The sequence below is a fragment of the Cenococcum geophilum genome (assembly GCF_001692895.1).
Source record: "Cenococcum geophilum 1.58 unplaced genomic scaffold K441scaffold_67, whole genome shotgun sequence".
Taxonomy (NCBI): domain Eukaryota; kingdom Fungi; phylum Ascomycota; class Dothideomycetes; order Gloniales; family Gloniaceae; genus Cenococcum; species Cenococcum geophilum.
Window position 1 is genome coordinate 477,834 of NW_027137625.1, and position 10,868 is coordinate 488,701.

The 10,868-nt window shown below is 50.0% G+C and overlaps 2 protein-coding genes across 2 annotated transcripts; both read left to right on the forward strand.

Annotated features, from left to right (window-relative positions):
* Window positions 1-796: 796 nt before the first annotated feature.
* K441DRAFT_588555 (rho-type GTPase-activating protein-like protein) lies at window positions 797-4,773 on the forward strand (the record flags this gene model as incomplete). Its single annotated transcript, XM_067644717.1, has 6 exons — window positions 797-1,213; window positions 1,271-1,973; window positions 2,045-2,674; window positions 2,785-3,927; window positions 3,991-4,277; window positions 4,330-4,773. The coding sequence occupies 6 exons, from the start codon at window positions 797-799 to the stop codon at window positions 4,771-4,773; spliced, it is 3,624 nt and encodes a 1,207-aa protein (XP_067497984.1).
* A 4,017-nt stretch (window positions 4,774-8,790) lies between these two features.
* Window positions 8,791-10,011, forward strand: K441DRAFT_311251 (uncharacterized protein). Its single transcript, XM_067641100.1, has one exon. It carries the CDS (start codon window positions 8,979-8,981, stop codon window positions 9,879-9,881), a length of 903 nt encoding a protein of 300 aa, XP_067497985.1. The 5' UTR covers window positions 8,791-8,978; the 3' UTR covers window positions 9,882-10,011.
* Window positions 10,012-10,868: the final 857 nt, after the last annotated feature.

The following is a 10,868-nucleotide window of genomic DNA, read 5'->3' on the forward strand; positions in this document are numbered from 1 at the left end:
GTCTTCATGCTCTATCTCACGGCATAGTTACTCGCTGAAGGAGCGGGCTGGCGGTGGTCAATCCTGTTGATAGTGCAGTTCCAGTTGTGCAGTCGATAATAATACGAAGCCGAATAAGGCTGTGCGCACGGATGTACCCAAGTGTTCTGCTCCCCCAAGCCTCACACAGCGTCTCCGCATTGAACACCTCACACCTCCAACTCTGCAAGAATTTCCTCCGTGCTGGTCGGCGGGTCGTCGCAACCCCCTGCCACCTTGTGCGCCGAGTTGAAAGTCGTCTTCTCCCTCCGTCCTCTCTCGGCTCCATCGCATTTCAGCCTCCGTCCAATTCAGGATTCGCATCGACTGCCGGACCCCCCAAAGCTCGACGAGGACCTCATTTAATCGAACCCTTCAGTCCGACTCCAAGACATCGCCTATGCCGCAGCCAGCCATATCTGCAGAATTATTTGGACCACAAGAGCGACCTTCTCCCACTGACTGCTCCGCTTCAATCCTCCGCCGCTCACTTTGCCGCCCGTGGTCCCCTGCACAGCACCCGTCTTAGCAAAATACCGCTGCGGCCAACCTCCGACCCTTTGCCCGCGTGTCCTCCCTCGATATCTTCCAACTCCACCCTAATAGTCTCCGTGCCTCGCCCAAACACACTCGGTCAAGACTAGCTGCGCGTGCGCCTTCGATCAGCCTGTTCCTGGATCCATCACGACCGGTACCTGCGTTCCCCACGTTTTCAAGCTTCCGCGCAACGCTCAACCTTAATCTATCGCGCAAAGAATAGCGCTGACCCACAGCCATTATGGCCAGTCCAGTGGAAAGCCACCCTTCACTGGAAGGACAAGGCACACCACACGACCTATCTGCAAGTTCTGCGCCGTTTCGTCAACAGCAGAATTACGATTCGCGACAGGAGCCATCTGCCAACCGACCTGCAAATCAACATATAGATACACAAGCACCCGGCCTGAACACACAGCGTAACTGGGCGGGGGGAGATACCCAAGGCCGCGACTTTACGCAGCAAAATGTATCACCAATTCAAGATCGAGACGGATCGGACAAGGACCAGTTGGCAGCGCCAAGGGACAAATCCAAATCCAGTGGCAGCAGGAGACCCAGCGGTTCAAGGATGTGCGGGAAATGCGGAGAAAGTCTAACTGGGCAATTCGTTAGAGCACTCGGTGATACATATCACCTGGAGTGCTTCACATGTCATGTATGGTCTCTATCTGACAACTCCTTCCTTGGCATTATCCTTATTGACTCTCGCTAGGACTGTGACAGAATCGTGGCCTCAAAATTTTTCCCAGTCCCCGACCAGCCTCCGAACCAGTACCCTCTCTGCGAAACAGATTACTTTCGACGTCTGGACCTGCTCTGCTTCGAATGCGGGGCTGCTCTTCGCGGCTCATACATAACTGCCCTCGACAGAAAATATCACATCGAACACTTTACATGTTCCATCTGCCCGACTGTCTTCGGGGCGCAAGATTCTTACTATGAGCATGAAGGAAGCGTGTACTGCCATTTCCACTATTCCACCAAGTTTGCGCAGCGGTGCAATGGCTGTCAGACTTCCATCCTGAAGCAGTTCGTCGAGATCTTCCGCAACGGACAGAACCAGCATTGGCATCCGGAGTGCTACATGATTCACAAGTACTGGAATGTCCGACTACACTCAACCGGGCAGCCGTTAATCGAGGACACAACGGTGGAGGGGGACGCCACTGATGAAATCAGGCATACCGTACGCAAGCAAGAGGAGGAAGTGGAAACGAAAGTAAACTGGATTTGGAAAACCCTGTCAGCGTTTGAAGAGAAGTCCGCGACGTGCATATCGGACATGCTGCTGCACGTGAGCAACGGAGTTTATTTTGATGGAGTCATGGCCGCCAAGAAATTCATCGTGCACGTCGACCTCCTGTTCACAGCCGCTGATGATCTCGACGGCCTATTATCTGCGAACACGCCAAAAGGTACTCTTATTTTTAGTCTCTGACGTTGTTCTTGTCGAGCCTTTTAGGGTCTAACTTCGTTCTATTTTCAGGTCTCACATACTCCCGCGAGGCGAAGCTTCTGTGTAAGAAAGTTGTAGCTTTCTTCCAGTTGCTAGCACAGTCCCAGGATACAGGCGTTCGACGGCTCGGCGTTACCCAGGAGCTGCTGTCATTGGTTACTGGACTTGCCCACTACCTAAAACTTCTCATTCGCATTTGTCTCCAGGGGTCCCTCAAACTTGAGAGGGAGACGGGCAACACCAAAGGCCTCGATGACTTCCTCGCACATATCAACTCTCTCGATGAAAGGCTGGAAGCGGAAGCGAATGTCGACTATGTGGCTGAATCAGCCATTTACGTTCCTCGTTGGGCAGACACCTGCCCTGTTTGCGACATCCAGGTTGAAGACAAGTGTCTAAGGAAAAGCAACAGGTCCTTTCAATACACATGCATGGTGTGTCAGAACTGCAGCCTTGACATGCGTGATAAATGGATAGACGCCCGCTGGAGCAACTCGATTCAGAAAGTCCTTTGCAAAAACTGCGCAACGAAGGTCGCGGACGCAGAAGGCGGCTTCATGCCCGTATCTAAGTTAAGGCAGTACGTGCATCTACTCAAGGTTGCTCACGCGAGGCTTTTAGCAACGTTGCGTAGCAGCGGCGCTCTGCCCCATACTTCTGGTAAGTTCGACCCTAAAGTTATCCTATATATTATTTCTCGTTCAACATTTCATCATTTTGCCCTCTGCCCCTCCCCATTTCCTTTCATTCACTCACCATCCATTTCTCAGACGATCCAAATCTGGCCGGTTATGACTCTTCTCAGGGCCACAGATTAACCCCAGCCGGCGCCGAGCTTGAGACTCCTCTGTTGCGCTCAGACACACGATCGAAGTCGTTTGCAGGCTCCAGTGGCGTCGATGGCCAAGCGGGATCATCCTACGAGCAAACCCTGGGTGATATGCGGCGATTGCGCTCGACACGTTTAGACAAGCACCTCTCGACTACGATGAAGCGTGCCCGCACATCAAGAATAATAGACGGACCTGAAGCTGTACGACCGGGCTCGCCAGACGACTCACAGTCACGCGGGGGGATGCAGATTGTTCAAGAACGTGATGCGAATGGAGATTTAGGAGGTCAACTCACATTAGGGGTTAACTCACTCGCCCTTGACGATATTTCAAGAATTGTTGCGGTAGAACAAGCAAGAGATCAGCGACCGAACGCCTTCAGGTCTGCAGGAGGACACATGATGGGACAAGGGCCAAAACCGAAGCTTCTGAACGGGCATCGACGGGAATTTTCGGGGGGACAAGAGTTGGAACAACCATCGTCTGGTGACCCTTCACGACCCAAAACCTACTTTTCAGAACTATCACCTCTAGAATATTTCAAACTCCGAAGCTATGCTGTCTTGCAACTAGGGCTACTCCTAGATGATAGCCAGTACAACCAGGGAGAGCTTCTAGATCTAATCGAAACCAAGAGGTCCACCTTCTGGGGTAAATTCGGGATTGGAAAGGCATTCAAGAATGATAAGAGCAAAGGCGGCAAGGGAAAGAAATCCGGTACTGATAAGCCCGTGTCTGAGAAGGCTGTATTCCGGCAAAGTCTTGAGTTCCTTGTTGAGAAATACGGTGCGGAGTCGGACGGAGTGGGTCCCGGAACTCTAAAGGTTCCTGCCTTGCTTCAAGACGCTGTCTCTGCCATGCGGACTATGGATATGTCGGTTGAAGGCGTGTTCCGAAAGAACGGCAATCTCAAGACCCTGAGAGAACTTCAGGAAGAAATCGATGCGAAGGGTGGAGATGCTGTTGATCTCAACAAAGAGACCCCAGTGATGCTTGCAAATTTGCTTAAACGGTTTTTACGGTACATGCCAGACCCGGTCCTGACATTAAAGCTATACCGATTATTCATGACTGCCAATAGTAAGTGCTAGGAAATGTCGTTTCGTCCCTGCAGATAGAATGAAGCTGAAATGTAGTACCCAGAAATTCCCGACGAGGACAAACGAAAACGAGTTCTTCATTTAACATGCTGCCTCTTACCAAAAGCCCACCGAGACACAATGGAGGTTCTCTTCCTGTTCCTCAACTGGGTATCCTCTTTCCACACGGTAGATGAAGAAAATGGCAACAAGATGGACATCTGGAATCTTGCTACCGTCATCACGCCAAATATTCTTCGGGAAAACAACGACCTGGTAGATGAAAAGCCAGACCAAGCAGCCATCCGGGTCGTCTACACTTTGATAGAATGCAACGATGACATGTGCTGCGTAGGTTTCTTGGCAACAGCAATCCGTTAACTCTAGCTAATCATTTTGACAGGTTCCCGACGAAATCGTAGCTTTGCTAAACGACGATGGCTCACAAGAACTTACAACGAAAGAGATAATGAGGCGGTGGGAAACAGCCGGCAAAGTCCCCCAGGCAAGCATTGTCTTACCCAACCAGCAAGCACCGCGATCGAGAGAAGGGAACTCCTCAAATCCCATCATCACTCAGGTTGACAACGACGTTCACACGTGGCAAACTGAGAGCTCAGTCCGCCATGTTGGTGGTCCTGGAAACCAGAACATGACATATAAGCCATCAAGCACACACAACACCCCACCACAAAACCACTACGACCTATCTACTCCTAACCTTCCATATGCGAATCCTGCGCCGGGGTCATCAGAGAGTCAGCGAAATGGGTCTCCAAACAGGCACAGCTATCGGTCACCAGCGTTCCAAAAACAGAGCCCTATGGGCACAGCAGGTGCCGGGTAGCGGAGTAGGCTGTCTGATTAACATTCACACATGTCTTGGAGTTTCCAGCGTTGGCCCTATTTCTCTTTATTCATTCACATTAGCACTGAACCCAATGCCTCTGATTCTTCACCTTCGAAAGGCGTAAACCCGCCCTATGCAAGCAAATGCAATTCTTTCGCAGTCACACGTGGCTCTCGTCTTACCCATGCAATGCGCTGAGTGGTGGCGCCCAGCAGGAATACGCAACGCCCCCCACTCTTCCGGCGTACATTTCCGCAGCTCAAAGTCTTGATTCTTCGCGATCCCCATTACGACTAGGATCCGGCACTTGGAAAATGGCGTTGAGGGCATTCCCCTTTTTTTTCAAACCTCTTTTCAAGCTCTCCATGCTTCCATGCGGTGTGGTATCCCGGTGTTTTTTTTCCTTATTTTGTTTTTATTTTGTTTTTTTCTAATGCAGGAACCGGACCGGAGAGACCGAGCTGCAAGCGGATCACGTCTGTGTCATCGCCAATTTTTTTCTTCTACTACTTTCTAGTTAGAAGCCTTTTTCCACGTTAAACTCATTGGTGCGGTTCGCAAGCGTTGGAATGCCGCCGAGCTGGCCCACGGGCTTTCTTTCCCCTCTAGCTCGCGAGAGATTGAGATGGATAAAGAAACCGCGAAGATGGCTGTTAGTCGGTGCGTCATGGATAGGATGGAAAGAGAAAAAGAGAGTAATGCCACTATGGGCTGCTTGGCGGGCTTGTTCTATGTATGGATTTTTTGTAGTGGGGCGGGCTGATGGGACAGACAGACCATCTTAGCAGATAGGGAGGGCGGGGAGATGCGTAACGTAGTTATGCGATAATCAGTCCCTTGTTTACAATTGCTGCTCGTGAGGCTCCTCTGAGCCTCTGGGGTGTGGTGAATGCCCCGAATATTTGTGAGAAGCCTTTATCTGTCTCAGGATTCTACGTCGTGAGATGGTCGCAGCTGAGATGGTTGCAGCTGACCGCAGCATCCAAAACTGTGCACCCCTGCCCTTATCCCGCTGTTATTGCTCTGCCGGTATAATGAAACTTAACGTGCGCCATTTACCTTGGGGTGGCTACGCCTGTCTTTTTGTTCGTCAAGGAATGCTTCGCGGTGTATGGCGAGTCGAAAGCGTAGAACTGAGTTGGGGGGCCAGCGGATTAAAGTATAGCAGAAGCAGATGGTGATATTATGTTAGGATATTAAACTAGCATTATCAAGTTGTTTCGAAACAGCGCAAACGCAGCAACAGCACCAGGATCAGAATTATAAAGGGAAAGAATAGGAAAGAAGGGCAGAAAAAAAAATCAATCCGAAAATCCATCATTTCTAATTTGAAGCAGCATTATCATCCAAAGTCAGCGAAGTTTCACCTATCAATCTCCATCGCTAACAACACAGTTTCTCTCACTGGACCTCATTCTTCCCCTCAGTGGTCCCCGGATACGTCGTATACTCATCACTAGCCGTCGCCTCCCTTTCGTCCTCCTCCGTCGTCGCTATGGCGCCGCAGGCTATACAGCCCTAAAGATACGTCACTGGACGCCCGATACCAGACACACCTACCACAACCTCTACCACAACCTCTACCACAACCTCTACCACAACCTCTACCACAACCAGTCTATAGTTATTGCGCTGCAGACAACCACCACACTGCAGGCGCACAGCAGGGGTTCCACGGACGCATCGCGGATGTACCGCAGACGCACCGTGGACGTACCGCAGACGCAGATGCAGACAATAATAACCTCAACAATAAGCAGACGCACCGCAGACGCAGACAACAACCACCACCACCACCACCACAATACATTACACCGCACTGTAGACAACTGGTCTACTATAGACAACAACTACTATAAATTCACCACAGACGTACCGCAAGCTGTCGCGCTACAGACCATCGCACTATAGGCATACCGCAGATGGCAGATAAGGGTGGCTATAGTATGGGGGAAAGGGGCCGGCCCGTGTTACTTTAGCACGTTAAATATAAGGTGTATAGGCGAATTGGTGTTCAGGCCCTATATACAATCTCATAAAAAATTTCCTATGGGGGTGGGTTTATGTAACGAGGTTCGCCCTTGTGAAATACCCGTTTTCTAGAACGTAAATCTGGGATTAGTAGCCTACTTTTGGGGAGAGTAGCTATTAATTACTAATTCCTTACCCATTTCTTTAATATCTGGGAACGAGATAAAGCGTGCAACGCCCGGCCACAGCGCGTAATTGTCCCGAAACCCGTTCAACCGCCAAAACGCACGTTGATGAAGAGTGCGTCGGGCATAGGCTGCGTGTTTTAAAGCCAGCAGCAGCTGTGGCTGGCGTGTTCAACCTCTGAAAGGTGCGTAGATCCCGAACAGAATAGGGTGGTAAGTCGCGATGTCAGAGGAGAGGCGACCAAGAAGAGGCTAACGCGAGTTAAAAAGATGTAGTATTGGAACTTGCCCTAGTAAGGGGTCGTTCGGTTGCGAACTGACGCCAGATCAGAATCTCTTGTATCAGTGCGCCTTTTAGTGTTGACCGTTTTGTAATTAGTGGCAGCTACTACCACGGCTCAGTTGAAGCCGTAATCAAGCCGATCATTCGGTAAGCCTCCAGATTAAAGCCCAGAATCTGACGTCGCACAATACGCGATTGATCTTGATGAGCGATTTGAGTGAGCACTCTACTGCAGCCTCTATCGCGACTTTTTACTATGGCTCCTCCTTCTCAATCGACGCCCTCGACGCCCTCGACGCCCTCCCCCAGCTTTCGTAGAGGCCGAATTAGAGCTACGGCGACGCCTGCGACGCGCGGAAGCAATATCATCGCGATCGCGAGAGCTAAGATGAGGACGTCATAAAATACATACAGGCGCGACTAAATCAGCGTCGCAACTGGGGTGGGTGGAGCCGCCATATTATGTTCCTTTTAAGCTCCTTATTGAACTGACGCCAAGAGCCTCAGTTCAACTACTGCATACGGTATAGCTTTCAGATTTGACGCGCTTACCGATCTGGAGGCTTCAGATCAGAAAGTCGTTAGATCAACCGAACGATCGCGTCAGAGTCAGATTTGAGCTTCAGATCGTTTCTGTTCTGAAGCCTTTAGATTCAATATGAAGCTGCAACCGAACGACCCCTAAGTCAATATCCAGGGATGTTAACCTCCATTTCCTCAACGAGGCTAAGCGCTTGCCACGCGTCACCTGCACATTTACCTCTCAATGAACAAGTAACGAGGGGAACAGCTGTCTAGATTTAGGCGAGACCGTATACAGCCCTAGCTTTGCGCTAATTCTCTCAGTAAATGCGGGCGCAACGATTAGCAAATCCTAGTTTATGGTTTATTTTATGTCATCACACTACAAATCTATAAGTAGATTTCCCTCTTCATACTATTCCCCAACTTGAGGCATAGGGGCAGAACTAGCAAGTATTGTATGTTGGTGGTTGGTGGGACACTTCAGCCACGATCGAGGCACAGCCTCCCCAGCTGGTGCTACAAACAGGACCCCGTCGCCTCCCCTCCCCATCTTGCTGTACCTTCTTGCCCTTTAGCTAACACCGAAGTTCAATAGCACTCGTTTCTCTGCCCTAATCGCCAACATTGATCAAGGAGTCTCTCAATGGCGACTGCTCCAGCTCAATCAGTGACGAGCAGCGATTCAAGGAGAATTCTTTCGTGTTTGCTGTCGAAGCTCGAATCGCCGGATTGCCGGTATCATCTGAAATATTCCAAGTTACTCCACAACACTCCGCAAATTGAGGAGCTCTTGTATCGATGCGTTCGGATAGATGTACTTACTTCGATTGATGCGCAAAATCTCGGTTCTCTTGAGAAGTAAGTCAGCTCTGCTAACTTTTTATCTAAAAAAAACAAGATTACGTGGTGGGTAGTGTCGCACCGCTTCACTAGTTAGCCTCTTATACTATTTTTTTCGATACGTGAAATTTAGTACGGCTAGAGCCGTTCTTCGGTTTCTAGAAATTATTCCTCTTCTTATATATAGAGATATACCGTTTGAGGAGTGCTTGTACTGCTGTTGAGGGGTTTGCGCCCTTTATCCGAAGCCATCCTAAATAATAGCTCTCAGGCAACGAAATACGGATTTACGATATCCTAGTGCAGCCATTTACCTCCATATTATTATCGACCACTATTCCACCAAAAGATTTTACGTGGGACAGGCAAATAACCTCGCGGAGCGTTTAAAAGAGCACATGAATTTTCGATATCGAAGAACGAATCAGTCACTCCATTACCATGCTCTGGAACAGAGCCGTGACGATTATTTCATAACTCTTGCATACACACCGAGTGCAGAAAGCAATAAGCCCCCTGGGGTAAGCCCCCAACTTCTGTTCCGAAACTTACTAGAGATGTGGTGCTGTCTTATGCTTCGTACCCTCTCTAAAAACCATCTGATCGAGTTCCTCCCGCCGGATATTGAAATTGACGATCGAGAAACGGAGCATCTGAATGTCCGATTACCGTTAGAGCAAGGTAATCTGTTCAGTTGGCCAGAATTGCGAGACGTGTTGCGCGATTCGCCAGACCCTCTCCGTAGGGGGTATTACTTATATCGTATAACAAGATACCGTCAAACCGATCCCAAGGTGCTTGAATACAATCATCTCATCGAAGAGCGCTGCAGGAAGCTTGATGCACCCTCGACCCCTGGCCGCACCCCCTTACAACCGACAACTCCGAGTCCGCCGCCCAGCACAATCGATCAGGCCCACCAGAAATCTGGCTTAGGAGACGTCAAGGAAGTCTACCCTATAACGCCATCATCAATTAGATCCCAAACTGTAGTTAATTCAGCAACGCACAGTGTGGGTGAAAATGCTGTGGCCGATCAATCATCAATCGGGTGCGAGACCAAGATTGCAAACGAGGAAAAGCGGAAATGGCAAAGTTTTGAAGATACGCCTAGCAAACCGCCAAGGGGGAAGGATGCGAAGCGAATGTGTTATGAAGGTAGCGATTCGGAGAATTTGGTAGATGTCGATAGTATTCAACAGCCGAGCATTTCAAAGTTAGACTATAATAAGGATCTTGACAATCTCGACATTGAGAGATATTATAAGGATTTTGACTATACAGGGTTGAGCCAGGAATGAGGCTAAGTGCGATAGGTAATTCCAAGGCGGTCATAGCTTGTTTAGCGGACAGGATCCGGATAGTAACTCTTGGCAGTAACTTTACTGTCCGAATCTTTTGATCGACGGCGGCTCAGCAGGTGGTAAAGGAAGCCAAGACACTACTCAGGGCCTATTTTAGCCTTCCCGTCATCTATTTTTACTCTTTCTTGTGCTGTACATATCTCCCCTTACGCGTCTCCTTCTACGCGTCTCTCTACGCGTCTCCTTCCACGTGTCTCTCTACGCGTCTCTTTCTATGCGTCCCTCTACGCGCCCCCCTTTGTAAGAGAGGCACGGGCAAGGCACGGGCAGAGACGCGAGCAGAGGTACGAGTAGAGCCACAAGCAGAGCCACAAGCAGAGTCACAAGCAGAGCCACAAGTAGAGCCACGAGTAGAGCCACGAGTAGAGCCACGAGTAGAGCCACGAGTAGAGCCACGAGTAGAGCCATGAGTAGAGCCACGAGTACAGCCACGAGCAGGGCCACGAGCAGGGCCACAAGCAGAGGGAGCAGAGGGGGCAAAGGGAGAAGTAAAGGGAGCAGTCTAGATAGGAAGGTGGGTCGGTGGGGATGGGAAGTGGGTCCAGATAAATAGTGCTTAGTTGATCTACAGGGGTAAATTAAGGCTAAGCTTTGATATTCCCTTTCCAGACACCCCTTTCTACCTCCACGCCTTATACCTCTATACCTCTACACCTCTCTACGTCTCTACTTGTGGCTCTGCTTATGGCCCACTCATGTCTCTGCTCGTGGCTCTGCTTGTAGCTCTGCTTGTAGCTCTGATTATAGCTCTGCTTGTGGCTCTGCTCGTGCGTCTACTCGTGTCCCTGTCCGTGTCTCTGCCCGTGTCTCCTTGCGTCTCTTTATGCATCTCTTTGCACGTCTTATGGGGTGTTAGGTAGAGAGACGTAGAGATATAAAGGTGCAGAGGCGCAGAGGCGTAGAGGCGTAGAGGCGCAGAGGCGT